This window comes from Canis lupus, chromosome 16 (assembly GCF_011100685.1).
Source record: "Canis lupus familiaris isolate Mischka breed German Shepherd chromosome 16, alternate assembly UU_Cfam_GSD_1.0, whole genome shotgun sequence".
In the NCBI taxonomy this organism is placed as follows: domain Eukaryota; kingdom Metazoa; phylum Chordata; class Mammalia; order Carnivora; family Canidae; genus Canis; species Canis lupus.
This window is the reverse complement of record NC_049237.1, coordinates 47,349,429-47,377,026: the sequence shown is the minus strand read 5'-3', so window position 1 is coordinate 47,377,026 and position 27,598 is coordinate 47,349,429. Positions and strand designations below refer to the sequence as shown.

Sequence of the window (27,598 nt, the reverse complement as noted above, 5' to 3'; positions counted from 1 at the left end):
CTGAAGGTGGAGTGGAGGAGTCCACCTGGGGAGCATCTGGGCACAGTGTAGACAAGGATTGCCAGTGGCATTGGGGACCAGAGAGGAGTGGAAAATAACTTACCTTAGTGCAGTATAAAAACAAGACGACGAGGTAGTCACTTGGAGCATCCAAATTCCATTCTGTTCTATATCCTGAGTTAAAAGTTATTGCACATACTCATCATGGCGAAACTGAGCGTTTCCAAAACAAATGCAACTCAGACACACTTAAAGCATGCTGGCTCTTGTAGTTGGCAGCGATGAACATAAAGAAATAAACTTAGGAGATGGCAGTTCAAACAAACAAATAATTTCATCTAAAAGCATAAGGACAAGCATGGCCTCAACTGGAGTGGTTAGTTTTGCTAGCAGTCCTTTCTCTTCTACAGAGGGCCCAAGTTCCCGTAACCTACACAAAATTAGAAAGTAGAACTGTGGTTAAAACGAATCATATTTTAGTCGTTTTGTAACCTTGGTCTTCTGAGAAGTCCTTAATTACAGAAGACAAATCTCAAGACGGTGTTCAACTTGCGAATGGTACACGAGTCCAAAGGTGCTGCACCTTGACCGCCCCGTAGCCCACCGACCCCATCTGCCTTTCCATCCCATTTTTAAAATTGTCCCAAGTGACTTTGAGGTCCATGGAGCTAACATGACAACTCATCAAGAACCCAGCCTCAGTGTCCCCTTCCTCTCCTGTAGACGGTGGAGGGAGGAAGAAAGATTTCCAGAAGAGAATTTTCCAGTGGCTGTGGCTGAGCTAGAGGGCCATGTAGGGAGGAGAGATCTGAACAGGGACAGCTCCAAACTCCCACGGCCAGTGCACCCAGCCGCCGCCCCTCTTCATCTGTTGCACATGAGGCTTTCCAAGTAGATTGTTTTAACTGAGGGTACGGCAGGCTTAAAAAAGAGATACGTGGCTCTAGGCAGTAGCACCCTTGCCCACTGAGATGGTCCCAGCCCACATAATTCGGTCATTTTTGACTCACCAGTATGAATGGAGCTTTACTAGCCAGTGGATGCAGCTCACATCCCCAGTGACAGCCAAAATGCCATGGTCTCACTTCGACCCACCGCCATCCCACCACATGTTTGCAAGAGGCCTCTCTTTATGATATTTCTAACCCATGGGCCCCCGAAGTTTGTGGGTCCTAAGTGAGGTCAGTTCCTGCCTTTTGCTGTTCCTCTCTTGTTCTGGGTTTGGATACTTCTCCCTCTGACCCCTCCCTCTGACCACTGAGAAAATTGCTCTTCTCACCCCCATCTTGCAGAGCATGGAGCCACAGCAGAACGGACTGGGGCCCCGGGTGAGGCAGGAGAGAGGGAAGCACTGAACTGAACCAGGTTTTGTGGGAGGTGTTGGGCTCCAGCCTTTGGCCCTGGGGTCTGGGCCTGGGGTCTTGCCCTGAGGTCTGGCCCTGAGGTCTGGTCCTGGGGTCTTGCCCTGAGGCCTGGCCCTGGAGTCTGGGCCTGAGGTCTTGCCCTGAGGTCTGGCCCTGGGGTCTGGGCCTGGGGTCTTGCCCTCAGGTCTGGCCCTGGGGTCTTGCCCTCAGGTCTTGCTCCGGTCTGGCCCCTTCATCTGCATGCTGGTCAGACTACACACACACACACACACACACACACACACACCAGTGGTTTTCATTCCCAGGCCCTGTTGGCCTGGTTTCATCCATCAAAGCTTTTCCCATCTAGTCCATCAAAGCACATTGAGGTTCCTTCTCCAAGGGCCTCTGGGCCCCCAGCAAGCCAGGGACCATGGCTAGGCACAGCTTTCGGTGTCCCGACAGTGGGGAGGCTGGTCCACCCCAGAGCCCCTTGGTGCCATCCCAGGACGATGTTGCTCCTGCCAGAGGTGGACCCGAGTCTGGGTCTGGCCAGCCAGGGTAGTTTACTATGAGATAGAAATCATGCTTAGGAAACAAAAAAGGAGAGATTATGCAAATATGTGTGGGAAATAAGCTCCGAAGCTCACGGACATTCTGCTTGGCTGGTAACTTCACCCTCTTTCTGTAGGGCCTTTTTTTTTAGGTGAAACCTTACAGAGCCCCTGTGTATGAAACAGGTGGCCCCCCAGGTGTCAGGGTCAGACTCTCCTGCTCCTGCAGCCTCTCCCTCTGCCGAGGCCTCCACCCCTACCCGCACCCCAGAAGTCCTTCCAGGGAATTCTGGGAGTCCTTGGAACATAGCGTGAAAACACCACAGCGTGACATAAAGATCACAGACACGAAGACAGACCCTCACATTGCATGCTGACGCTCTTGGGGAGCCCTTGGCGGCCTCCCTCGCTGCGGGGTCTTCAGGCTGGCCTGCCTCTGCCGAGCAGGGCAGATGCGGGCAGGTGGCCACAGTCCCTTGCGGATGGTGATCTGCTCTCTGCTGCTCCCTGCAGTCCCTCCCGTTTCTGAAGTTCACATTTGACTTTGTCATTCCTGAAATTCCTTCTGTGGTTCGCCATCCCTCATAGGATGAAGGCCGGGGGCACTCAGCTCTTCCCTCATGGTTGTCCCTACGTACCTGTGCTCCTTCTCTTCTACTCCCTGCAAACATCTGCCTGCAGGTCCCACTGCCTCCCCACCCCCCCCCCACCTCCCAGCCACCAGGCACACTCCTGCAGCACTGGATTCAGGCTGCACATCCTCAGGGAAGCTTCTCACTTCTGCTTCTAAGTCCCACCCTCACCCCCAGGTGCTGCACCACCACCTGCTCCTCTCTGCCCTAGTGTCGGCCGTGCAGCCTTCTCTGGTGAACTGGGAACTCTGGTCTACCCCTCTGTCTCCTCCACTTAAATTGAAGCTCCTCGAGAGCAGGGATGTTTTGGGGAGGGGAGATGACTCTCTTTCCCAAGTAAATCCCAGGCCCCCAGCAAATGCCTGACACATAAAGGGCACTGAGTATTCAGATGAATGAATCAAGTCTCTGCACAAGTGCATTTGTAGAGATGAGAATGGCAGTTATTAAATAAACCAGCTGCAAGTTAATAAAGTCAGAGTTCAGTTTTTAGTCTCGTGCTGTACGCCTTTTGGTAGTAAGTCGGTTTCAGTGAGATCTCAGGTTTTCAAGGCAGGTTCTACTTGTCGAGGCAGTTGGAGCTTCCACCGCTCTGTGGATGTCTTTCCACTTGAGTGGCATTGACTGTGGCCGTAACAAACTGCTGTTTTCAGGGTGGGTCATGTTCATAATACAGGGAACAGGCAAGAGTCATGGAGGGGGCGTGTGTGCGCGTGTGTGCGTGTGTGTGGCGAAAGGCCGGGTCTTGAATGAACCGCTTACTTGAAAAAATTGTCTTTCTGCAGGTGATGTGTCACCAATCAGCATGTCTCCCATCAGTCAATCTCAGTTTATCCCGCTTGGGGAAATCCTTTGCTTGGCCATCTCGGCAATGAACTCTGCAAGAAAACCTGTCACCCAAGAAGCACTGATGGAGCACCTGACCACGTGTTTCCCAGGTAATGGGAAAGGAATGTAGCACTTTCCAAATAGAGGTGTGTTCTGGTTGTTCTAAGCCTTCACATGGACTGTTCCAGCCATTTAAATGTAGTAAGAAAAAAAAAAAACTCTTTGGAAACTGGAAACTTTTCTCAGTTCTGTAATTAAAAGTCAAGGCACCTCTTCAAAAATAATTTGCTGTCTTCACGTAATGCTGTAATAGTTTTTTAATTGGGACCGAGAAGAGGAAATTGAATCAGAATCCATAAAGAATTCTGGCAAAAACTACCAAGGTTCTGTTCAACCTCAACATAACCTTCTCGAAATATATGAACATCATGATTCATGGGAGCATGTCAGAAAATTTTCGTCCCAAGGGTTTACACTAAAGTGACAGTAATGTCAAAAAGAAATACATCTTGAATGCTTGGGTCATGGCTTGATGAGTTGTAGTAATATGCTATTTGATAAATTAGCTAAGATCCCATTTAAAAAAATAAAATGTTTCCTTTTCTCTTAAATATTATAAAAAGAAGACAGTAGGCCAACTGCCTATCAATGCATGAATGGCATTTGGTGCCTCCAATGCCAGAAGATGTTAGGAACAGTGATAAGCTAAAGACTGCATGGGCTACCTCAAGAGAGGCAGCCCACTACTCAGCTTCAGTGTATTGCCACCCCCTCCCCTGCAAAAAATGGAGAGTTGTAAATCTCCTACTTTCTTCAGGAGAACCTAAAAATTCAGTTTTATGTGAAATCTGTAGACTTCCTTAACTATTGGCCGTTGTGTGGGGTGTGTGTGTGTGTGTGTGTGTGTGTGTGTGTGTGAACACATGTTAACATGTGTGCCAGTGACATGCAAGTCAAATAAAACACATCACTGGGCCACTAGTTTGCCAGCTTGGCTTGGACTCAACCTATGCTTGCATTAAACATGAACCCTTGACACAAGTTTTCATGCAACCTAGAAGAGACCTTGGTAAACAGAAACTAGAGGCTGTATCCATTAGCTTTCGCTACCCAAATGCTGGGTAACAATCGCAGAAAGTCAGTGGTATCCAGAAATGACCATTTATTTAGCTCAGGTTGTCTGTGGGTTCTCCAAGAGTCAGCTGATCCAGACTGGACCTGCCCAGGTGGCTCTGCTCCACCTGTACCCCATCCTTTTTGAGAAAAGAGACAAGTAGAGGCCTATTTCTACTCACTGGGTTGACAGAGGCACAAGAGAATAAGCCTGGTTGTACAAGGGCTCTTCAGCCCTGTGGTCACGCCATACCCACTAATATTTCATTGGCCAAAGCAAACCTGGCAAATTTAAGGTCAAAGTATAGGAAAATGCACCCAACCCATGGGACTACTTCTAAACTAAACACTCATCTACCATCCTGAGTCTCACCACTTTTCCTTTTGCCCCAAAGGAACTTCATATTTCTCTCCCAGTGATATTTTTCTCTCTTCTTCAGTTTTCTAATTAACATGTTTTGAAATTATATATACTGTTGAAAAACTCTAACACAAAATCCACCTTTGCAACCTACAAATTGCCTTAAATTTTCTAATATTATCTCTGAATATTCTTCACTGATTGCCTTTCTTTGTTACCTTCCAGGCAAACCCTTTTCCTTTCATTAGTAAGATAATCAGAGTCCCAGGTGAGAGCGATCTAAGGAGACTGATGTTGTTCATAGACGTAATGCCCTTGTGAAGAAAGACATTATATCTGGTTGGGTATGTCTGGTTGGCCTTATATCTGGTTAGCCACTTCTGACATCAAATGCCCAGCAGCTTTTAAAATCCCTCTATTTTTAGTAGCTTCATGAGAGATCACATAGCTCTTCCAAAATTGGTTACATCTCTCCCATCACTGGGCTATAAAATAGAGAATGGGAAGAACAGAGGGCAAGTATGTAATAGTCAATTGTGGAAAATAGCAAAATGAAATAGTAAATTGCCAAGCAGCTGATTACAGTATCACTAAGTTGGGATACTTTAGAGAGAAATTCATAGGTCACTTGTGCTTAGAAGAACAACTGCTTTGCTAGCTTTTATGTTAAGTGAGCCTAGATCTCAAGGCCTCGTCAGATGGACTGAGAGGAGCGAACCTAACCTTTTTCATCTTTGTGACACTGATGACTAACTGGTCTACCCCAGTTACCGGGGTGGGGTGGTGGGGGTGGAGAACACTCTACAGACCTGAGTCTAGGGGACAGGTGGGCAAACTATGGCTTCAGGCTAAGTGTGGCCCACCACTTGTGCTTGTAAATAAAGTTTTATTGGAACACAGTCTTGCCTATTTATGTATTGTCTTTGGTTGCTTATGCTGCAGTTACAGAATCAAGTAGTTGCAGCTGGGAGATCATATGGCTCACAAAGTAGTTACTTTCTGGCTCTTTACAGAAAAAGTGTGCCAGCCACAGATTTACAGTATGGTAGTAATGATTTAAAGCTTTGTTCAGCAATACCTCCATATTTTAAACTAGTATCTCATAAAATGAGGTTATTTCCTGCCTGTCTTCCTTCTTCCTTCCTTATCTCCCTCCTTTCTTTTCTTTCCTTCCTTGGACGTCCTTCCTTTCTTTTGCTAGCATTTAAGCTTCAGAACAAAACAATTTAGAAACTTGATACTTTCAAATTCTATTTGAAAATGTATTTTCAGTGACAGTGCTAAAACTCTGGAGGGATTTAAATATCATATTTATGGGTTTTTTTTGTTTTCTTAAGGTAAGACTACTTTTTTTTTAGACTATTTACTTTTTTAAAGCTTACTGTTTGAAAATAAAGTTTTGAAGTCTAGCCAAATATTATTAAAATATTTGAACTCTCATATTTAATGCCAATGTATAAATAAAAAGCATAGTCTAGATTTTGGCCTTTATTACTGCTCTGGACATCCATAGTCTAAAAAAAGTTTTTTAGTGAAAAGCCATCTTGTAAGAATGTCTGACATCCTGAAATGTGAACCCTTTTATCATTTTCCTATATTGGTTGAATTTTGAAAAACCACTTTTGTGTACCAGTTTCCATTACAGAAACAAGAATTTTTTTTAAAGGTATAAAAAGAGTAAATACTTGCTTCTCAGCTAAGTAAGTACTCATCATCCGTCCATCAAGAATGATCATTTAAGTCAGACTAGTACTTGTTGAGTTGTTACAGTTGGGTCTTCCTGAGAGGAAATCTGACCCTCAGAAGAGTTGCTAATGGGGTCGAAGTTGGTTTTCGAATTTACTAGAGAATGTTAATGTTATATACCCCATGTTCTACCTCCCAACTCATCTCTTTAGATCAGTTCTTGCAGAAATCTCCCTCAGCCAGTGTTCTTCACACACGAGAAGAAATAATCCAAAGAAGCCCACTCAAAGTTTCTGTCCGAAATGCTTAACATCTAGAATGTGTGCAAGTGCTATCTGTTCCCATGGTTGTCAGTTTTGCGGGATTAAAGAGATATGCAAGTCTAAGTAGTATCCTGTTGTCATACAGTGTTTTTAGGTATCTGTTTTTGCTTTGGAAAGATGTTAAGGCGTGGAAAAGGAGAGAAGTTAGGTTTCGGCCCAATTTGGACATATCTTTGTTCTTTAAGCACTCAAAATCCAAATTTGTGGTGAACTTTGGGAATAGAATCTGAAGTGGTGGAATGTGCAAAACATTGAAAATACCCATCACAACCATCTCTTTTTCCAGGTGAGCCCTGCAGATTTCTCATGGAAGTCTGGATTTCAGAGACAGCTGAAAATACCAGTCATTCTACGAGGGCTTCATAATAAAATAATCACGCTAGGTATCAGTGACTCACAAAGCTTTGAAAACTCACAAGTGGAAGGGTGGAAAGTGGATTGGACAGGGAATGTTTCTAGCTTGTTTTTTCAAATTAAACATTGTTGGACTGATAAACTTGAAAACTTTAAATGTAAATTCTCCTTGGAAACTTGTTCTTACTCCTTCAGTTGGGAACAATCCAAGCACATACTCTTAATGGCAAATAAACACGACGACACCGTAGTCATGATTCTGCATAGGTTCCTGAGTTTTCTGGGATCAGCACTTGGAAGGCCTACAGTCAGCAAATTCTGTGTGTAGTACTAGCTGTTTTTCTGCATTATACCTCAGCTTGCCTTTACTACAGCAACAGAGTAAACTGGTCAATCATGAATTCTGAGAAATGAGCCTTACCGCTTTTTCTGAAGAACTTGTTTCTCTTACAGTATGGATTGCAGGCATGCTACCGTGTGAGTAAGATACAGTTAGTTTTGGTCTGGGTTGGCCACCCGCAATGCTGTGCCACGCAACCCCAGTGGGCATCCCCTGTGAGGCTGCAGTGTGCCTAGTGTGTCTCATCTTGGGAGTGGTAGTCTGTGTGAATGGTGCTCCCGAACTTGTTTAGCAGAAGGCCCTGGTTGTGAGGAGGCTATAGAATCTTTTTTAATTTGCTTCTCTTAGGTGCAGGCATTTCTTTTTTTTTTTTTTTTTTTTTTTTTTTTTTTTTGACAGCACTCAGGACTTTCATATATGTGGCTTGGGTTGTATCACTAGTTCCATTAGAGTTCGTTTTGTGCAGAAACTATCATAACAATTTTAAAAATTGTTATTATACCAGCCTTGAAGCCATTTGCATAAAAAACCCCGTACATGTCTCGAGGAGAGCCCTAGACTAAAGGGAAAGGATGCAGCTCAAAAATTAAGTAATTATACTACACAGGACATTATGCATAAGCAATGTTACCTTTCCCAGCTCGGCCAAGAAGGATGCCTTCTGAAGATGGTAACACAGATGGATGGGCAGGGCACGTCACATGCATGGACTCTTTCCCAGGCCGTTACTAATGCTTTCGTATCCCACTTTTGTAGTTTTGGAAGGACTGCGAGAGCCTAAACTTAGTTTACCCTGCTGTTCTACGTTGCTACACGATGTTCTCTGAAGGTAATCTGGTTTCCATGGTTCCTGCCCCAAAGTTGAGACTATTCATAGCTAATGTTTCTAGAGCCCCGCTAAATGTCAGGCACAGCTCTACAGACTTGAAGCTCATTTAAACTCAAGACTACCCTATGAGGGTACGTGCTGTTATCATCCACCTGCTGACGACTGTGAACAGAGGCCCACAGAGGTGTTAGTTAAGTTGCCTAAGGCGATACCAGCTGTATTAGTTTTCTAGCACAGCCCTCACAAAGTACAGGGAGCTTAATCAACAGAAATTTGTAGTCTTATGGTTCAGGAGGCTCACTCTACAAAATCAAGGTATCTGCACAGTTGGTTGGTTCCTTCTGAGGTCTTTGAGGGAAGAAACCCTTCCAGACTGTGCTCCTTGGCTGGTGGATGGACATTTTCTACCAACGTTTCTCCACACTGTCATCTCTCTGTGCCTGTCTCTCCATCCAATTCCCCCTCTTTACAAGGGCACTGGTCATGTTGGAGTAGAGCCCACCCTGAAGACCTCAGTTTAACTTATCTCTGAAAAGACCCTGGCTCCAAACAAGATCATATTCTGAGATTTGGCGGGTTAGATCTAAATGGAGGAATGGCATGGGGGGCGAGGGTTGCATAATTCACCCACTACCACAAGCTAAAAGTGATGGAGCTGGGGTTTGAATCCAGCAGTGTGGCTCTCGGATGGAGGCTTTCAGTCTCCATGTGACACTGCCTTAACTGTGTTGGGTTGAATCACGTGAAATTGCCATTTTGTGGGTCAGACACGGTTGAACATTGGCAGTATGATTTCAGCCTACTTGGACCTACTTCCAAATTGTATCATTGGGATCCAACTAGTCAGTACTACCATCCTCAGTGTGCATGGCAACGAGGGATGGAGAATACCTAAGAAATAAGTAAATGCCCTATTACCTGAAGAGTTTGTACTCTCTTAAGAATTTATACTCTTCGTTCTGTCTCTTCAGAAAGACAAAGCATAAGCATGCACACAAAACCCTTTGAAAACAGTATCTGTCACTGTGCCGGGAAGTATCTGTCATTTTCTTCTGGAATTTCTATTCTAGCGAGTATGGCAGCTTCAGACTCAGTGACCAGACAGACGTAGAGCATCTGAGATTTCACAGGTGTATTTATTAGGGCTGTCTGGTTATGAGGCAGAAAAACTACCTCCATCCTGCTGACTTAGTCCAAGAAGGAGAATGTTCTTACTTGAATATTACCACTACTGTAGTCACTTTCAAAATTGATGATTTCTGAATTGGAGGGTGCATCATCAGCCATGGTCAAGTCTAATTGCTCTTTTATGTAACTTACAAAATTTAGTTTATTAAGTAAGCTTAATCTTGAAAAATGAGTGTATAGAATAGCTTCTAGGGTACAGTGGCCTCTGTATGCTTTCTGTTTTGCTTTTGAATGCCAAGACAGCTGTTTCAACCCAGTGTCCCTAGTTTTTTGTACTGAGAAGGGCTATTTTGTAAATGTATATGACATCATGCAAAACATCTTTCACTTCCCTTTCCTTTAAAAATACTCTGCCTTTGATGGCTCAGTTCAGTAAAAGGCCTCATGACAACAGTACCAGCCTTGCCGCACCTAGCTTCCAAGTCTCTTCCTGAATACCTCTGAGTCCTGCTGACTTGTGGTGCAATAATACTTTGAAGCTTGGCAAAATTAACAGGATTTTGTCTTGTCCTAGTTTGGGCTGCTGTAACAAAATCCCATGGATTGGATGGCTGAAGCAACAGACATTTAATTCTCATAGTCCTAGAGGCTGGAAGCTCTGAGATCAAGGCACCTGCAGATTTGGTGTCTAGTGAGGGGCCCTCTTGCTGGCTTGAAGATGGCCATATCCTCACATGGCAGTAGGGCTGGGGTGGGAGTAGGTGGGGAGCTCCGGTTTCTTCCTCTTCTTATGAGGGTACATCATGAGGGCCTCACACTCAGGAACTCCTCTAAACCTAGTCACCTCCCAAAGGCCCTCACATCAAGGATTAGGATTTGCACGTAGGGATATTGGGTTGGGGGTACAAACATTGAGTTCATAGCACATTCTGAAAAATCGGGAACTGGCAGTAAGTTCCTTCTACATTCTCATGAGTCTGTGTTCCCTTTGGTTTTAGGTGTTCCCACCCCAAGCCAAGAAATTCTACGGCACACGCTGAACACGCTGGTGCGGGAGAGGAAGATCTACCCAACTCCGGATGGCTATTTCATCGTGACCCCACAGACTTATTTCATTACTCCTTCTCTCATAAGAACTAACAGTAAATGGTACCATTTGGATGAGAGGATACCTGACAGGTCTCAGTGTACCTCTCCACAGCCTGGAACCATAACGCCCTCTGCCTCAGGCTGCGTCAGGGAAAGAACATTGCCCAGAAACCACTGCGACTCTTGCCACTGCTGCAGAGAAGACATGCACAGCATGCATGCTTCCACTCTGCAGAGAAAACCTGCCAAGGACTGCAAAGACCCCTATTGCCCTCCTTCACTATGCCAGGTGCCACCCACTGAAAAGAGCAAAAGTACTGTAAACTTTTCTTACAAGACAGAAACTCTCTCAAAACCTAAAGATAGTGAAAAGCAGTCCAAAAAATTCGGACTCAAGTTATTCCGGCTAAGTTTTAAAAAAGACAAGACCAAACAGCTCGCCAACTTCTCTGCCCAGTTTCCTCCTGAGGAGTGGCCCCTGCGAGATGAAGACACACCAACTACCATCCCTAGGGAAGTCGAAATGGAAATCATTAGGCGTATTAACCCGGACTTGACTGTGGAAAATGTCATGAGGCACACTGCACTAATGAAGAAACTTGAAGAAGAAAAAGCACATCGGAGTAAAGCCGGGTCCTCTGCCCATCATAGTGGAAGAAGTAAAAAGAGTAGGACTCATCGGAAGTCCCATGGAAAGTCTCGGTCACACAGCAAGACACGAGTGTCTAAAGGAGACCCTTCGGATGGTTCTCATCTGGATATCCCAGGTGACAGAGAGTATGACTTTTGTGACCCTCTTACCAGGGCACCCAGGGAGGGCTGCTTCATCATTGAACACAAGGGAGATAACTTCATCATGCATAGCAACACGAACGTGATTGAGTCTCATTTCCCCATGACACCAGAATGGGATGTGTCTGGAGAACTGGCCAAAAGGAGAACTGAGATGCCTTTTCCTGAACCTTCCAGGGGAAGCTCCCACTCAAAAGTGCACCGAAGCCACAGCCATACCCAGGACCGAAGGTCCAGGAATGAGAGATCGAGCAAAGCCAAGGAGAGATCCAGATCAATGGATAACTCAAAGGGCCCTCTGGGTGCTTCTTCTCTAGGGACACCTGAAGACCTGGCTGAAGGCTGTAGCCAAGATGACCAAACCCCCAGCCAATCCTACATTGACGACAGTACTTTAAGGCCTGCACAAACAATTGGTCATCAAAGGGCTCATGTTTCATCCACAAGCTATAAAGAGGTGTGTATTCCAGAAATCGTCAGTGGCAGCAAGGAGCCTTCCAGTGCTTGTAGCCTTTTGGAGCCAGGCAAACCACCTGAGAGTTTGCCGCCCTACGGGGAACTCAGCTCTTGTCCGACAAAAACAGCGACAGATGACTATTTCCAGTGCAACACCTCCAGTGAGACGGTCCTCACGGCGCCATCACCTCTGGGAAAAAACAAAGAGGATCATGACACTCTGACTCTGGCGGAAGGGGTGAAAAAGCTGCCTCTGTCTGATAGGCAGGCCCCACATTCTTCCAGAGAGCCTGTAGGGCACAAGGAGGAGTCACCAAAAGGGCCAGGTGGGGGCCCAGCTGCCTCGGGCGCGGTGGCAGAAGGGATTGCCAATGGACGCCTCGTCCAGCACCACGGCGCCGAGCCCAGCAGCCTGGACAAGAGGAAAGAAATATTCAGCAAAGACACACTGTTCAAACCTCTTCACAGCACCTTGTCTGTAAACAGCTACCACAAATCGAGCCTGTCCCTCCTCAAATCTCTCCCGAAGACACCTGCCGACGCACTGCCAGGCCGATGCGAGAAACTGGAGCCGCCCCTGGGGACCTCGGTGGCAGCAGCCATGCCTGGTTCCCAGCGTCAGCAGGAGTCAGGGGGGAACCAAGAAGCCTCTTTTGACTATTACAATGTCTCGGACGACGACGACTCCGAGGAAGGGGCGAACAAAAACACGGACGAGGAAAAAAACAGAGATGACGTAGGCACCATGCAGTGGCTCCTTGAGAGGGAGAAGGAAAGAGACTTACAGAGGAAATTTGAAAAGAACCTCACCCTCCTTGCCCCAAAAGAGACCGACAGTGGCAGCAACCAGAGAGCCACCCACTCGGCACGCCTCGACAGCATAGACAGTAGCAGCATCACTGTGGACAGTGGATTCAACTCCCCACGGTAGGGAGAGGCATCTCTGCGCGCACATGCACACACACGCACACACCTATCGGGGCCTGGGGCTTTATACGAACAACTTGAAAAGTTTCTGATTTCACAGTCTTAATTCTGTGGATGCGGGTTAAGGGTTGTATGAGTTGTACTGTTAACAACCTGTTTCTAACTTCTTTTTCAGGAATTGAAACAAATGTTTCTGCAGCTGTAGAGATCACCAATCTGGACTGGTGGGTTGGCTCCCTCCCTCAAACTTGCATCAGGCCAATCTAACTAGGACCAACATTTTCCAGGATTTTTCTTCTGTGTTTATATTGCCACCATGCTGATAAAAGAAGGGGTTTTTTTAGGTCCTCTAAAATAGTAACTTTTTGAGTAGAATGAGTGGTCAGTAGTCAGTTGGGGTTGGATAGGGCTTGGGTATAAATTGATTGAATCAAGGACAGGTCCTTTTAGTGGGAATAGCAGATGTCAACACCTTTCCAGGGGATCTAGATGCTTGTTGCCTTTGCAGTCCCTACTCTGTGTGCTCCCCACCCCACCCCCACCTTCTCCCACACTTCACATCCACAGAGGAATGGAACGTTGTGTCTCTCACAGAACAGTGAGGGGCCTGTGTCCCATTAGATCAAAGCCTGTGTCCGCACTCAACTCTCTCCCCCTGCAGAACTGACACAACCTATTAAGGGGCTCTAATCATAGCTGGTAATTCAGCAAAGGGTTAACAGCAGAGAGTGTGCAATGCCTAATGGTCATGTCCAGAGTGCTCAAGTGGTTCAGGGGTTAAGAAAGCAAAAGAGAGTCTATGGAACTTCCTTTTCTCTTCCTTAATTCTTCCTTCTCCTCAAAGGGCAACTTAGGACCTAATTCTCCTTCTAAATTCTACTCCAGATTGGTGACTCTGAGATGCAGAAATACTCTTGAGAGGTGGACATTTCTCATTAGCTGCGATTCCCAAGATTCTCCGATACTTATAATTTTAACAAGTACCCAGATATGATTCTATACTTCACGTATTTTAATTATTAAGAATGAAACTTAGTTCTGTTGTGATCATCTCACTTTATCTCTGGATAATTTGGGGACAGAGCATGCCTAATCAGAATCGGGAATCATTAATTTGTCCCATATTAGGCTTTTATGTCTTAAAGAGCTAGTTTTTGATTATGATGATGATGATTTTTGCTGCGTAACCTTTTTTTCCAAGTTAACACATGTGTGGGAGTCTAATGTCTAAACAAACCACAGAGGTGGTGCTCTGGCTAAAGTGGATGTGAGGCCAGGAGCCCCACATCTACCCTGCTTGTCCCTCAAGGAGTCCACATTGACCTCTGGGAGCCATGGCACTCAGTCTAAAAATGACTGGCCTACCTGTTGGAATGACTTTTCTACAAAATAACTTTTGCTAAATATTTTTTAAACGCTAGCCTCAAATCTTAATTTATTTACCAGTTATTTTATATGTCCTTTTCTTTCTATTTCCCTCTTCTCTCTCTTTTTTTTTCTCTTGAATTTCTAACAGTGGATACCAGAGAGGCATAATTGAAGGTCTATAATTGATGGTAGACGTTCAAACCATCACTTACGGAGGGTGTGGTTTATTTGCCTGTACCTTGTGTTCGACTGTTTCTTATTATATAGACTCTGCTTGCCCAGTGCTCTTCACACCACAGTTTCTGACCTAGCACTGTGCCCTCTCGGCCCCTGCACCCCCACAGAGGAAAGACTGCACTCCTCCAGACATAATCGCTAAGGAGACATTGAGAGTAGTTCAATGGGTTCTAACTCAACAGCCTACCACCACATGCTATTGAATGTTTCCGTTTGTTTGTTTGGGGGCAAATAAACACAAATACTCGTGAAATAGTTGAACCAGTCTTACCACAGAATGTATGATTTTATCTCTAAATTTGGGATGCAGAATTTATGAATGAGATTATTCCTTGAAGTAAGTTTTATTTTCATTTCTTTAATGATGTACTTAAGGCTAAACGCTTTGTCATGGTAGGAGGTAAGATCGTTCTGAGGCAAGACAGCTTTCTTACATTTAGCTACGGGTCTGTCCACTACTGTTAGGTAGAGTTTTCTCTACAGGAATACATAGATCACCCATAAATTTCATGCTGTTAGATAATCTACAGAACAATTCCTAATTTTGCCCCTCTCATATTTAATATCCTCTGGTTAGAAGTCAGGTCACAACTGGTTTTTAAACTGTGTTTTCGGTACACCTCAGTGAATCAGCTAAGTTGTTTTCCGAGGCGTGAGGACAGCCTATGAAGGAGAATATTTGAGTTATAGGGAGTTTTAGGCTCCAGCATGAGGAGTATTTTAACCAAATAGCATCACCCGGCTGCTACCTCTCCATTGGGGTGAGATACAAAAACCTCAAGTGGGCAATTTATTCAAATCTTTCAGTACATATTCCACTGAGAAACTAAGATCCAACAACAACAGCAACAGCAGAGACCAAGAAAGGTGATCTCCACACTCCCAGCTTTCAGTGCTGGCTCTGAAGTCATGTTCAGCCACATTCCCGAATTCCTAAGTTCATTTCGTTGGGAGCTAAAGGGTTTTGTGAAGGGAAAAAGAGTAGAAGCTTCAACTATGATAATGAGATGTAATATTGAAAAGGAGAAATCTTGACCTGAAAATCCTGAGATTCCAAATATGAGGCCAAAAACTGGTTGAAAGACACAGTGTGAAAAGCAGAGGTAATGAAGCTGTCAGGGACGGGTCTGTTTAATGTAGCACACGAGCATGTGCTGTCGGAGTGCGGGGCCAAGGGAGCACGTGCATCCAGGGTGAACAGCACAGTGGCTTGGTTCACTTCTTCTTCTAAAATCCTGACATCTTATTTTTTAAGGCTGCACCCCATTGGGTTTCTTTTTCAAGAGAGTAAGAACTTCCAAATTTGAGGAATATTTTTACTGCTAATGGCTCTGTCTCCGCTAGCATCATCACACCCAGAACCCTCATTATGAATGTCACACCCTGCACTTGTTATTACAGCAGTAATGAAATAGATCCTTTGGAGGAAGCGGAGTGCTGTATATATTTATCATTATTAATGGTTCTGGCCAAAGGCAGTCAGAGGCATCTTAGAGCACAGACAGCTCCCAACGTAGATGATCTCTTGCAGTGATGAGTGTGCACAGTGCCTGGCATACAGCAGGTACTTGACGAATATGAAGCCAGCACCTCAAAAGTGGGCTTCAAAGGTTTAAGCTGGTTTAAGATCCTTTGGACCTTAAGATGCATTTTTCTAAAGAAAAGATGTCATTAGTAATGTATGGATTTTGACACCAACTCATAGTAGTTGCCAGATGTTAGATGCCAGATGTACAACTGAAGTAATTATGATGTAACTAGCTTTTTAGTGTACAGATTCAGTGCTTACTTCTTCACAATCACTCTGTGAGTAGGTAGAGCCCATAACTCTCCTCATTTTAGATTGGGAAGTAAAAAACTGTAAAAAGTTACTGTCACGATTAAGAGTGAAACTGAAGGAACGTGTCATGAAATCTTTGGGGTTCTACATGTTGACTGCCCTTCTTCCTTCCCCTGCCTGACCCTGTGTCTCAGCTATGGTGCTGGCAAACCAGTGGGGAATTTTCTTAGGGAAGGTGTAAGGCAGGTAAGTAGGTGAGTCTAGCACTTTCCATCCCTTTGGTGATAATGTTTTGGGGTATTCTTTAGGTATGCTCAGATCTGCCCGTAAGCACAATGAAAGAACGTGATTGATTTCTAGAAATGTATTAACCTCCTGGAGGTGTACTTTGCAGTCAGGAAAGATCCAGTTGTCTTTTTGGTAGTCCGTGAACAAACTTTCTTTTAAACAATTACCTCTTGGCTCCCTGATGAAAAGCGAACTCAAGTCCACAAGGAGTTAGGATGAAATAAGCCATTATCTAGGAAGTGCTGCCAAAGTACAGGCATCCCCCGCTTTCCGAAACTTTGCTTCGCTTTTTCCAAAGACCTTCCATTAGTAACGGCTTTCTTCGTGAAAGCAGAAATCTTTGGAGTTCTTTCAGTTAGCAAAAACAGAGACTAACATTAGGTCTTTGGTAAAAGTGAAGAGGCATAAGAGGCATTAATGGGAGCATTCAGAAAGCAGGTGTATACTCTTTACACCATTCTGGCTTAAAAGATGTCATATGAACACCCTATTCTCTGTTAGTGGGAGAAACCTGTGTGGGGTTCAGACAAAATTGCTCTTAATTTAGTAGGGGAATGAAAGAGAGGTGGCGAGGATGTCTCCTACAGTAGTCAGACCTGTTGGCTAGTTTTAGCAGGCTTACATCAGTGATGGGGGCCAACTGTCACAGAATATTTTCTAAACTTTGAATCTGTCCAGTAGGGTGGATGGATGCTGTGAGCATCACTGGGGTTTCTTCAGTCTCTTTGTAAACCAAGTTTCTTAGTGCCATTTTGAGGACTTTGAACATGGAACCTGTTCAGTTCCTGTCAGTCTGGCCACGTAGTCTTATTTTTGCTATTTCCCTACACATTTAAAGTGTTTTGAATCTCTTGGAGCAATAAAACAAATTCAAGAGTTTCTAACTAAGAAAAATTAAAAGAGAAGTAGATACACTAGAGCCTTTAGATCACCTCTATTCTGTAAGAATCCTTGAAAAAATGAAATATTTCTACCCAAGTCAGGGAGAGGGGATGTAAACTTCACAAATGAATGGGGGGATGGGGGAGAATCTAAGATTCCTTATCTGAAAATACAGTGTATTTCCATGAAAGTGTTAAAATTTGCAACAGAGGTGCAAAGTGTTTTAAGACTAATTTTATTCCCATCAGGGTGGCAAATTAGCTAATGGCGTGCTTGAAGTCCACCAGAGTCAAAATCTGCTAATCAGGAATGAAAACAGAATCATTAGGGGCAACACTGAGTTTATTCATTTATTCAGTGAATTTGCAGCCTGAAATGAAATCATCACGTATGTATATTTAAGAGGATTCGTCTCTAAAATGAACGCGATAGCCATCTATCACTTCAATTTTGGAAGCGGTTTCCTTGAATGGGAAAGAAGGGAAAACATTTAAAGTGCATTTAGCTGGATGAAAACCCCTTTATTCAGGGTGCCGCTGATCCTACTAATGTGTGTGTGTGAAGGCTTCTGGAGCCCCGGCTGGAGGAGCATATGTGAATAATCAGTGTGAGGTGGTGTATATATGACATCATAAACCAACAGAGGAAATCCATTAACTACATCATTTGCTCTTCCCCTGGGGCTCCAGAGATAATTATTTATGTTTAAAACAAAACAAAACAAACCCTTTTTACTCTTTTAGCACTCGGGAGAGCCTGGCTTCCAACACGTCCAGCATCGTTGAAAGTAACCGTCGTCAGAATGCTACCTTGAGCCCGGTCCACGGTGGAGCTGGCCCGGCCTTCAGCTTCCGAGCGAGTACGGACCCCGCCACGAATGAAGCAGAGAAGTTACAGAAACCTTCCAACTGCTTGCAAGCTTCTGTTACTAGTGTGTGACAGTGGTTCTACCCCAGATCTCCTGTCTCATTCGATACAGCCAAGTTTACGACACTGGGACTGATGTTTACATCTTGGGAAAGACAAGCATCTCGACCACAGTTTTTGTGTTTACTTAAACTGTGCTGCTAAGTAGGCTAGGGCAAAAAACAAAAATCTTTATTTCAGAGTATTGCTTTTCACATTTATGGCTCTGTAGCAACCGAATAGCAGTAGGGGTGATATGTATACTTTTGCTTCACTACTTGTAACTGAGCACACATAGGAAAGTCTAGACACTGTAAGTGTGATATGCATTCCAATGTCATGAAGTTGCCAATTCCATTTTTAAATGCCACAGATGCGTGTTGCTCCCAGTCTGTGGTCAGAGGGTGCCACGGAACTGATCCTTGACACTTCCCAAAAAAAAAAAAAAAAAAAAAAAAAAGTAAGCCACCACAAAATGTCAAATGCCAGGGCCCACCTTGAGGGAAATCAATGTCAAACTGACCAGAAGGGACCCCAGCCCTTTGTGTGTGAATTGTTTATGCACCAGTCATTTCTCACTGTGAGTTTTTGTGACACGATTTTGCAGGAGCCCGTGGAAGTGTGTCAGAAGGGGTCGTGATCGAAATTCTGGGAGTGTTTGTTTTCAGGATTTTGTTTTTAAGTGTAACAGATGCTTGTCTGATTTTTAACCTTCCATAATCACAAACAGGAATATAGGCCTCTGATGCTGAAGTGGACGAAGGAAGGGGATCCCCAGCCTGGCTGGGGCACAGCACTAAAGGGATGGAAGAGGGAAATGGGGACTCTTTCACGGTGTCAATCAGATATTTAAGGAAGATGATTTCCTCCTTGTGAAACTTATGATGATCCTATCTTACTATAATAGATACGATAATTAGTTTGTTTAAAAGCAAAATGTTCTTTGTGATACAAATGAAGAGTATGGCCTGGGGATGTTATTCTTTCTAATGGAAGGACATTAATCTATTTTATGTAGTTTTAAATAGAATGCCTAAATTAGGCTATGGGAGATCATTTTTAGTGGTTATAGGAAAGAGCAAATTTAGGGAGAGTTGAACTTCAGGCCTTTTATTCCTGGAAAGATATCTATAGAGAAAACTTTAAAATAAGTTTTGATTAGAAATATACATGTGCCCATGTAATTACCAACAGAATGTGCTCATTCTGCAAGTATGGTATAATCTGAACTTGTACTCCCCTAAAATTTATCAGAGTAACAATTATGCATACATGAACTATGCCAGAGTAATGTTTACAGATACTTTGTAACCAATTTCAGGAGGCATTTTTAGGTGGATGTATAGTTATTAGCCCAACTTATTTCAAAATGGTTTGTTAACATTTCGCTTTGGTTTACAATGTCACATTGAATACAAGGACGACTCAGCAGCAAAAAGGGATTACAAATAACCAAGCTTCAACTTTACAGAAAAGAGACATTTCAAAGTTCCCCATTTCATTCTATGAGAACAATGGACGTAAATGTGTAGACAATGAAAAATTATTTGCAGGAGGGTTACGTAGGACACAAGTAAGTGGTCTGACCAAAAGTTTAGTTTAGTGGCATGTGATGTTTGGAGCCATATAACCATAAGATACATATCCAAAAATAAATCTAAAATCTTTCCACGTAATTGGCATAAGATATGTGTGAAACATTTCTGCTTCGGTAGTAGATTCAATCACGAGTGATCTGTTTAAAGAATGCACTCCTATACACAGTTGGACCAATTCTTGAAGCATGTGGATGCGGCCTCATGCTTTTTTCAGATATTTGGAAGTTGCATTAGGTCAAACTGGACTCATCGAGTTTAGTCTAGGTTCCTTTTTTGTGCTTATAATGAAATGTAAGCACATTTCTTGGTTAAACCCTTATACCACTAAAATGCTTAAGTCAGTTGGCTTTCAGTCTCATGCCTTATTTCCTCCAAGGCATGCCCCGATTACCCAAAAATGCACTATTTGTCTCATTGCTTAAATATGTCCAGAGGGAATGATAATGTATCTAATAGACTATACACAGAGTCTCTTTCCTTGGGGAGTTGTATACCATACGGTTGCTAAATTCTTCTAAATTCGTTTCTTTTTTTCTTTTTTTCCAAAAAACCTGCTCTCGAGTGTTGAATCATACCATCAGTTCATAAACAACGGAACCATTGAAATAACACATCAGCCTCTAGTTGATCCTCTGAAAGTAGCCATTATCATAATCAAATGCTGTGTGGACAGGAAAGGAAAGCATTACCTTGAAGAGAAGCTTTAAAATAGGAACTTATCGCTATATCACAAGAAACAGGTTTACAGAAGACATTATTAAAATGTGTATACTATTTGCCTGATGCTATAGGGTACATGATTTTAAAAACAGCAACAGCAACAAGAGGCTCCCTTTCGACCTGGAGCCATTAGAGTAGGAAAAGTTGGGCTTTAAAGATGATACAGACGTAAGCAGACGGTCCCTACGGAGATGGCCCCGTCTGCGGCTAATCAGGAGCCTTTGGGTGGGGGAGGAGTGGCAGCGGGAAGCAGGTTAGAGACGTGCCCGAGATGCTCTACCCACGGCGGGCCGGCTTCTCGGGGACCGAACGCTCAGCCCACGCCAGGCTTTGCCAACATCCTTTTCCTCCCTGAACTGATAGCTTTGTGTGACGTGGCTGCTTATCTAGTCTTCACTTCGAGTTTATCAGCTGAAAGGTTTACAGGACTGAATTTGGTTGAATCTCTGTGTAGCGTTCAACTTGAAAGGGTCAACCCGTCTGTCGGCATTTTGCACACTTATGTATTATTATGATGCAGCATATTCCTTTATGGCAATTTTTATTTTTACATATAACTACCTCCATAAATTTGATGAAGCGGCAGCAGTGTGTTAAAGTGTATTGTTCAGCAAAGCAAAGTTTGAAACCTTCGTAAACATTAGGCCATGGCGTTCTGTGTGTGTGTCAGTGGTTGCCCACGTGGACTCGTGACTTTTTCATGGCCGTGCTTTTGTTTTACGGCATTATTTCGCTTTCAGATGTAAACCTGTCTCTCCCCTCTTTCCCACAAAAGCACACTTGATTTTGTTGCGGACGAACAGAAGGAAGCTTAAATTTCTTGTCTCTCCCTACCCCCCCCCCCCGCCCCTTTCCTGCTAATAAGAGTTCTCTCCAGTGAAGAGCCAAGCGGTAAACGTAGTTCAGCGAGCTGTTTACTCCTGTAAGAATCTGATTTGGAAATTCTAGGTTTTCAGTAGCAGAAGACACACGGCAAATTTGGACTGTGCCGGCTTTGAAGTACTTTGGGCCTCTCTGCCTTCACTCACCTGCTACCACACCAAGCCCAAACTTCATCTTAATTAGAAGAGCTGAGTTCTGTTAAATAATGTGTATTCCATTTTATATATTTTGCACATCTCAGGGGACCTTAATGAGCATATGAAAAGGGAGGGGGGTGCCATCAAATAGAGAAGACAGACAGAAGAGCTGATTGGGGGAACCAAGCAGGATAAAAATAGCAAATCAGTGCTTCTCTGATGTTAGGAAGCGTAAGTTGAAAGTTGATCTGGGCTAACGATGACCTGAACACCAGCCGTTCCCAGGTCTCCCCTTCTCAGAGCCCAACCCAGCGGTTCGAAGGTATAAATTTAAATCCTACCGCAGTCGCTATGGGGAGAAAAACCTGTTCGATGAAAAAGAAAGCGTTGTGCGGTTTTGGTTTTGGTTTAGGTTGGCACAGCTTTGTAAAATCCTACCCAGGAGAAACCACTTATCGCCACCAAGTGTACTTGAAAATAAAGTTTTTAACTTAAATCATAGGCGTATAGCTCACAATACAGTAGAGAACCTATTTTGAAAGGTCGCGCCATTTATAACACGGGCAGTATTTGAAACTTGATTAAAAGCCAACAACAAACTATCATGACTTTGCCAGTTCCTTTGGGGATCTCAAAGTGCTTCCAAAGCATTCCGATTGACAAACAATTAACGAAGCCAGTCCTATTTGTGATACCCATACTTGAAATGGACAGACAGAGGGGGGACTTAAGGTTACCCAGAAACTCAGTGGCAGCTACCAATGATCTGTCTTCTATCTGTCTGATAGACCATCATGAGAAATCCCTAAATACAATGCTATTTTTCTGATGTGTGCTAATAAAGTCGAAGCAAACTAATACAACTGTACACTTTTGTCCATTTTCATTCAAAAAGGTCAGGGTGTTTGGAATTTTACAAAACCCACCCCAAAGCCGTTGCGGTCAGAGGCAGATCCCAGACATACACCCTTGTTTACAGTTTCCTATCGGGCTTCTGAAAATTCCTGTGCTAAAATACCATCTTTCAGGAACATGACTGCTCCGGGCAGTGGAAGGTGCTGAAACAGAAATCGTAATTAAAAACTTTATCAAGTACTCTTCACCGAGCTGCGTTAGCACAGTAGAAATTTAGTACAATATATACGGAGTCCTAGGGGAAGAATCTGGATTTCCGAGGCAGCTGATCTAGTTCTAAGTGTTTTCTCCAACTCGGAGATATCAGATCCTTGCTGAGGATCTTCTCCGTTGCCACAGGCCGGTCACAGAACCAGCTAGCAGCGACAGCAGAGCCCCCCAGCAGAAGTGATCCTGTCTTTTCCTCCCCCCCCCACCCCCACCCCATCACTGTCCTGCCCGTTCTCTTCTGTTAGCGGGGAACCAGGCTTGCTGCACACGTTGAGGGCTTGGGGAGGAAGCTAGAACACAGGAAGAACGAAGGCAAAAGCACAGAACACATTGCTTTGCTTTGGGTTTAGTAAAATATGGGCAGGAAGGAGATTACTTATCAGTCTGATCCTCGCCAAGTTAGATAAAAGAATCAGCTGTCACTCCGTCATTCTCCCAGAAGGTTCTACAGTATTAAGGATACATCCAATATTTTCCCATAGATTTTTATTTAGGAGGCATTTCATAAATTATGTATAAGAACAAATTCATGATTAAATTTCCCTGCATGTTTGAAATAGGCGTTGGCATCTCTCTGATTGAGTTCATCTCTGCGCCTTTTGCAGCAGCATCCCGGAGAGGGATTCCCTGGTGATTGCCCCTCTAACGCATAATCCTGTGTTTTTACGGTTGTTCTATGACTTACAGTTGCTGATTTGCAAGGTTGAGAATTCTAAAAGGCTCAAGGGGGACTAAACCTTCTTATGACTGTATATTATGTTATAGGGCTTTAATTGCTCATTGTTGGCTTCAAATGCGAACACACACACACACACACACACACACACACACCCTGCCAACGAGGGAAGGGGAGTCTCACAAGGGAGGCAGCAAATGTAAGGCTAGAGGCTTGGCTGGTCCACGTACAGCTGCCTACCTCCCTGTCCAAAGGCTAACCCTGGCACCCCCGTTCCCTTGCTCCCACCAAAAAGAGGTACCAAATCTGAGATCCGAGAGCTCCTCCAGTATCAGTCCTCTGCAGTTATGGGAAATTCATGAAGTACACACTCAGCAGCTCCTTGCCCGCCTTTCCTCCGAGGTCCTTCCTCCTTGTCTCCTTCCCACTCCCACCCCCCCCCCCCCCCCGCCACCTAGATATACTGATCCACCACCACGCTTTCCACATTGGAAGGAAAGGGCAAAATAGTGTGTGGTATTGTGCACACATGATGGGTTAGGACTAGAGCTGCCCTGGGGTCACCTTCATGTAAGTATTGACAGCTACAAATTAAGGTCCTTAGAGTAGTTGACATAGATACTACTTTCTAGAAGACAATTAAATTTCAACGTTAAGTTTAAAGGGATCATAATTCTGCAGGTATCTTTCTCTGAGTGACTGAATGTGACTATTGCATTGGGGTAAATGAATTAAGAAGTGCAAGTGGGATTTACTGTATGTTAGAAAGGAGTTTTGCAGCCAAGACTGCCTTGAATAAAATGTGTTTGCACTGAAAAAAAAAAACTTTAAATTACTTGGTCTCTGGTTGCTGTAAAGGTCATCCAAGATGGATGTTCTGTTTATATTGTATAGTATTTCATATGAAATAATTACAGTTCATGAAATGTCTTCCCTAATGTTACTGATTTATGACAGCACATTTGTAACATGGTTTTTATCGTGTCGGTGTGCCATATTGTAAATGATGATGGCTTGTCATGCTTAGTATAATAACTTAAAAGGAAAAAAAGCACAGGGATTTTTGTAAGTCTATATTTGAAAGTCCCTCCATATGGTAATATTGTGTTCATGTTGTTTATGTAGTGTTGTGTGAAATATCCATTTTGGATTGTGTTACTTTTTAAGATATTAAATAACATTTGGTTATATGTCTAAGTGGATTTTTTTGGTACTTGAGCAAAAATACTTGAGGTGAGACCACTTTCTTTCTCTCTTCAACTAATAGGAGTTTGTAACAAAGTTTTAGTGAACACTCTTTGTTATTAGAGCTTTTGAATTAAAACAACTGAAAAGGGAAATAATCTGATCGGAATCTTTTTCCAGGCGTACTGAAAAAGCCAGTTTGGGGCTAGCTATTCAAATTTAAAAGAGTCAGGTTTAGGGACCCCCAGGATTACGTTTCTGTGAAATTAGAAAGCAGTGGGGTTGGTCTGTTTGTTAGTCCTCACATCACAACTTCTATCCCCAAATAAACGTGATTCCTTCTCCAGTGAACACTGGTGGGGGGCAGGTGGGGGGGGTGCTATCCACATATTCCCATGAGATGCTTGCACAAGTTGGGAATTCCTCCGTGTTTCACTGTCTCCAGAATCTTTTAGATAACTCTCTTGGCTGTCCTTCACAGTGGCAAATCTTTGTCCTTGGAGAACACACTCCTTTTTTCAAGCCAAAAGTAATCTACTGTCAAGCAAATGAGGAAGCTAGGAAACAGCATGATTAGTCAAAAACAATAGGAAGCTATAATGTTGAGCCTGATTTTCTTGTAAAGGCAATACCCAGAGTGGTCCTCCGATGATGACAGGGTCATTTGGACGAGCGTGGAGAACCCAAGGTGACCATTTTGAAGGGCAACTCTTATTTTCTTGTCTGAGTTCGTCTCTATATATTTCAAACTGTCTCAGTTCAGACACTTCATTTGTCAAGCACAAAGTTAGGAAGAACAAGAATACTGGGAGAATATGTGGGTTTTACACCAGGACCAAAAGCTACTGTTCTTAAAAAAAAAAAAAAAAAGAGGCAAGGTAACTGTACGTTCCTTTCAGAGCGATCCAGTGACCCAGACACATGGAGGAAATGTGGTGACTTAATAAGAAGATGGAAGGCAGGATTCTGATTCCTTTGAGAGAATAGTCACAGTTCATAAAAATCTTTTCTTTCCAAAGGAAATGGTATGGTTTTAACTTATTTTTAAGTGTTTAGAGTGGTAGGGTTTTTTTTTTCCTCCGTAAAGCCAAGCAGAGTGCTCAATGTGCACCTCCTGCTCTGTGACAGCTGTGAAATCGAGAGCCACTGAATACTAAAAAGAAGGTATTCACCTGACTTTAATAATTTATTTAACTGTGAAATAGTATCCCTACTGTGGGAATACTTGGATTTCACGATATTCCTCCCGTTTGGGCCGGGTGGCTCCAGACTTTTCCTGTAAAGCAAATAGTTAATCATGTAACACATGGAGTCAGTGTGTGTGATGAATATTTACAGAGCACACCCCACCAGCCAGCAATGTCAAGGCAAAGCAAGGCACCTGCCCTCCAGATAGGCTGAGCAGGGTTTCCTGGCGAATCTTCTTCTTCTTGTTTTTTTTTTCCTGGTGAATCTTCTTAAAAGAACTGCCTCAGTAGTGCTATGTCAAGACGAAGAGGGAGATACGATGTATTAGATGAGAGATGAAGTCAGAAGATGCTCATTTGGGATTCAAGGGACAAAACAACTCATGAGGTTCAATGATGAGCGTGTTTTTTTTCCTCCTCGGATCTAGGACTCTGGGGCTGGTGTGTGTGGGTCAAGTGGAGGGAGGGTCCTGTGTTTCCAGCCCGCACGGGCCTCTGCAGATGCCTCTTTAGATGGGTTACCCTGAAGTGCACCCAGCATGTTCCTCCTGGGTCACCCTCCTTCATCTCCCCGATTTCTTTCCCTTTGTTGTAAAGCTCCATGCATTTTTTTTCTTTTCTATTTCCTTGGGCTTATTTTACTTTATATTACTTTTCTCTATGCTTAACCAAGAATTTTTGTTTGTTTGTAGTTATGTTTTCTTGTCCAATGTTTGGACTCTTTCCTGGTTTCAATTATTTACCTGTGAATATATATATATATATATATATAATTATTTTTATTTTATGTATTGTGTACTAATGATATATTTACATAGTATCATATATATTATAGATGTAAAATGTATTGTAATGTATGATATATAATGTTATATATATAATCTGTATGTAGCTACAATTGGTTACTCATATTTTAAATTTCATATTTATATTACTCTATCCTCCTTGGATCCACAGACCACTGTCTTCCCTCAATCTCACTTCTACTCACCTTTGCACTAGGAGCTTTTTGTTCTCCAACACTTGGATAGAAATCTGCCACCAGATGATCCATCAAAGGTCTGATAAATCACTGGCAACTTCCAGAGATGAGAGCTAGCTAGCTAGATACTGCACGAAACCAAAGATCTCTGTATTGCTTATAGTCTATAAATGGCAACTAAACAAAAGATGTCATGCAAAAGGCTATACTTTGACTTCTGTGTGACTCCCTTTTAATGGTGTGTTGAGAATTTATTATCTTGGGATATTATTTTTGAATATTTTTATATCTGTGCCTCAAGCCAGCATCTGCCATTCTTTATTATACTCTAGATTGTGTGTGGGGGGGAAATCTCCCCTGAAAGCCACTTCCTTTAAAGTTAGTAATAGCTCAGTGGTTTCTAGCATTTCAAATCTCATTCTCAAACATCTTCCACCAGCATAGCATTTCCCCATTTGCCATCCGGCTAGAGATCGCAAAGGTACCAGGGGTCTGTCTCACCCAGTGTCGCTTCACATTGTATGTTATTGTTGACAAGACATGCGACAAGTTAACAAATCTTAAATGGATTGGAGATGACAGGGTCCCCCCCGCCATGTTATTTGATGGCAGTTCATAAGACATCTGTGCTGAATGTCAGAGGATCGATATTCAGACTTGGAAGCTATCAGTGTACCTAGGGAAAGAGTGATGGCCTTGGAAACAGAAGATTCCAGGTCCACAGTCAGTGTCCTCCTGTGCCTCCTTTTGTGTCCCTTTAAAAAGGACCAAATTAGGGGAATTATAGCGGGTGCCAGCTGGCCTCATAACAAGTCAGACAAATGGGTATGATAAAGGTTATGCTTTACAATTGATTTTTGTTCTAGCCAATTAATTGGTAGAACTACCAA

At 43.4% G+C, this 27,598-nt stretch overlaps 1 protein-coding gene across 4 annotated transcripts in view; it reads left to right on the top strand.

The window, feature by feature from the left end:
• The window catches only part of STOX2 (storkhead box 2), a 106,950-nt gene extending 82,406 nt beyond the window's left edge, over positions 1-24,544 (top strand). For 3 of the 4 annotated variants that reach the window (XM_038560434.1, XM_038560435.1, XM_038560436.1), the window contains 3 exons: positions 3,315-3,467; positions 10,490-12,755; positions 18,054-24,544. In XM_038560434.1, the coding sequence (XP_038416362.1) occupies positions 3,315-3,467; positions 10,490-12,755; positions 18,054-18,249 (2,615 nt within the window). In that variant the 3' untranslated portion in view covers positions 18,250-24,544. Of the gene's footprint in view, positions 1-3,314; positions 3,468-8,290; positions 8,364-10,489; positions 12,756-18,053 lie in introns of those variants that run through there. The other variant, XM_038560437.1, reaches the window with a different exon arrangement.
• Positions 24,545-27,598: the final 3,054 nt, after the last annotated feature.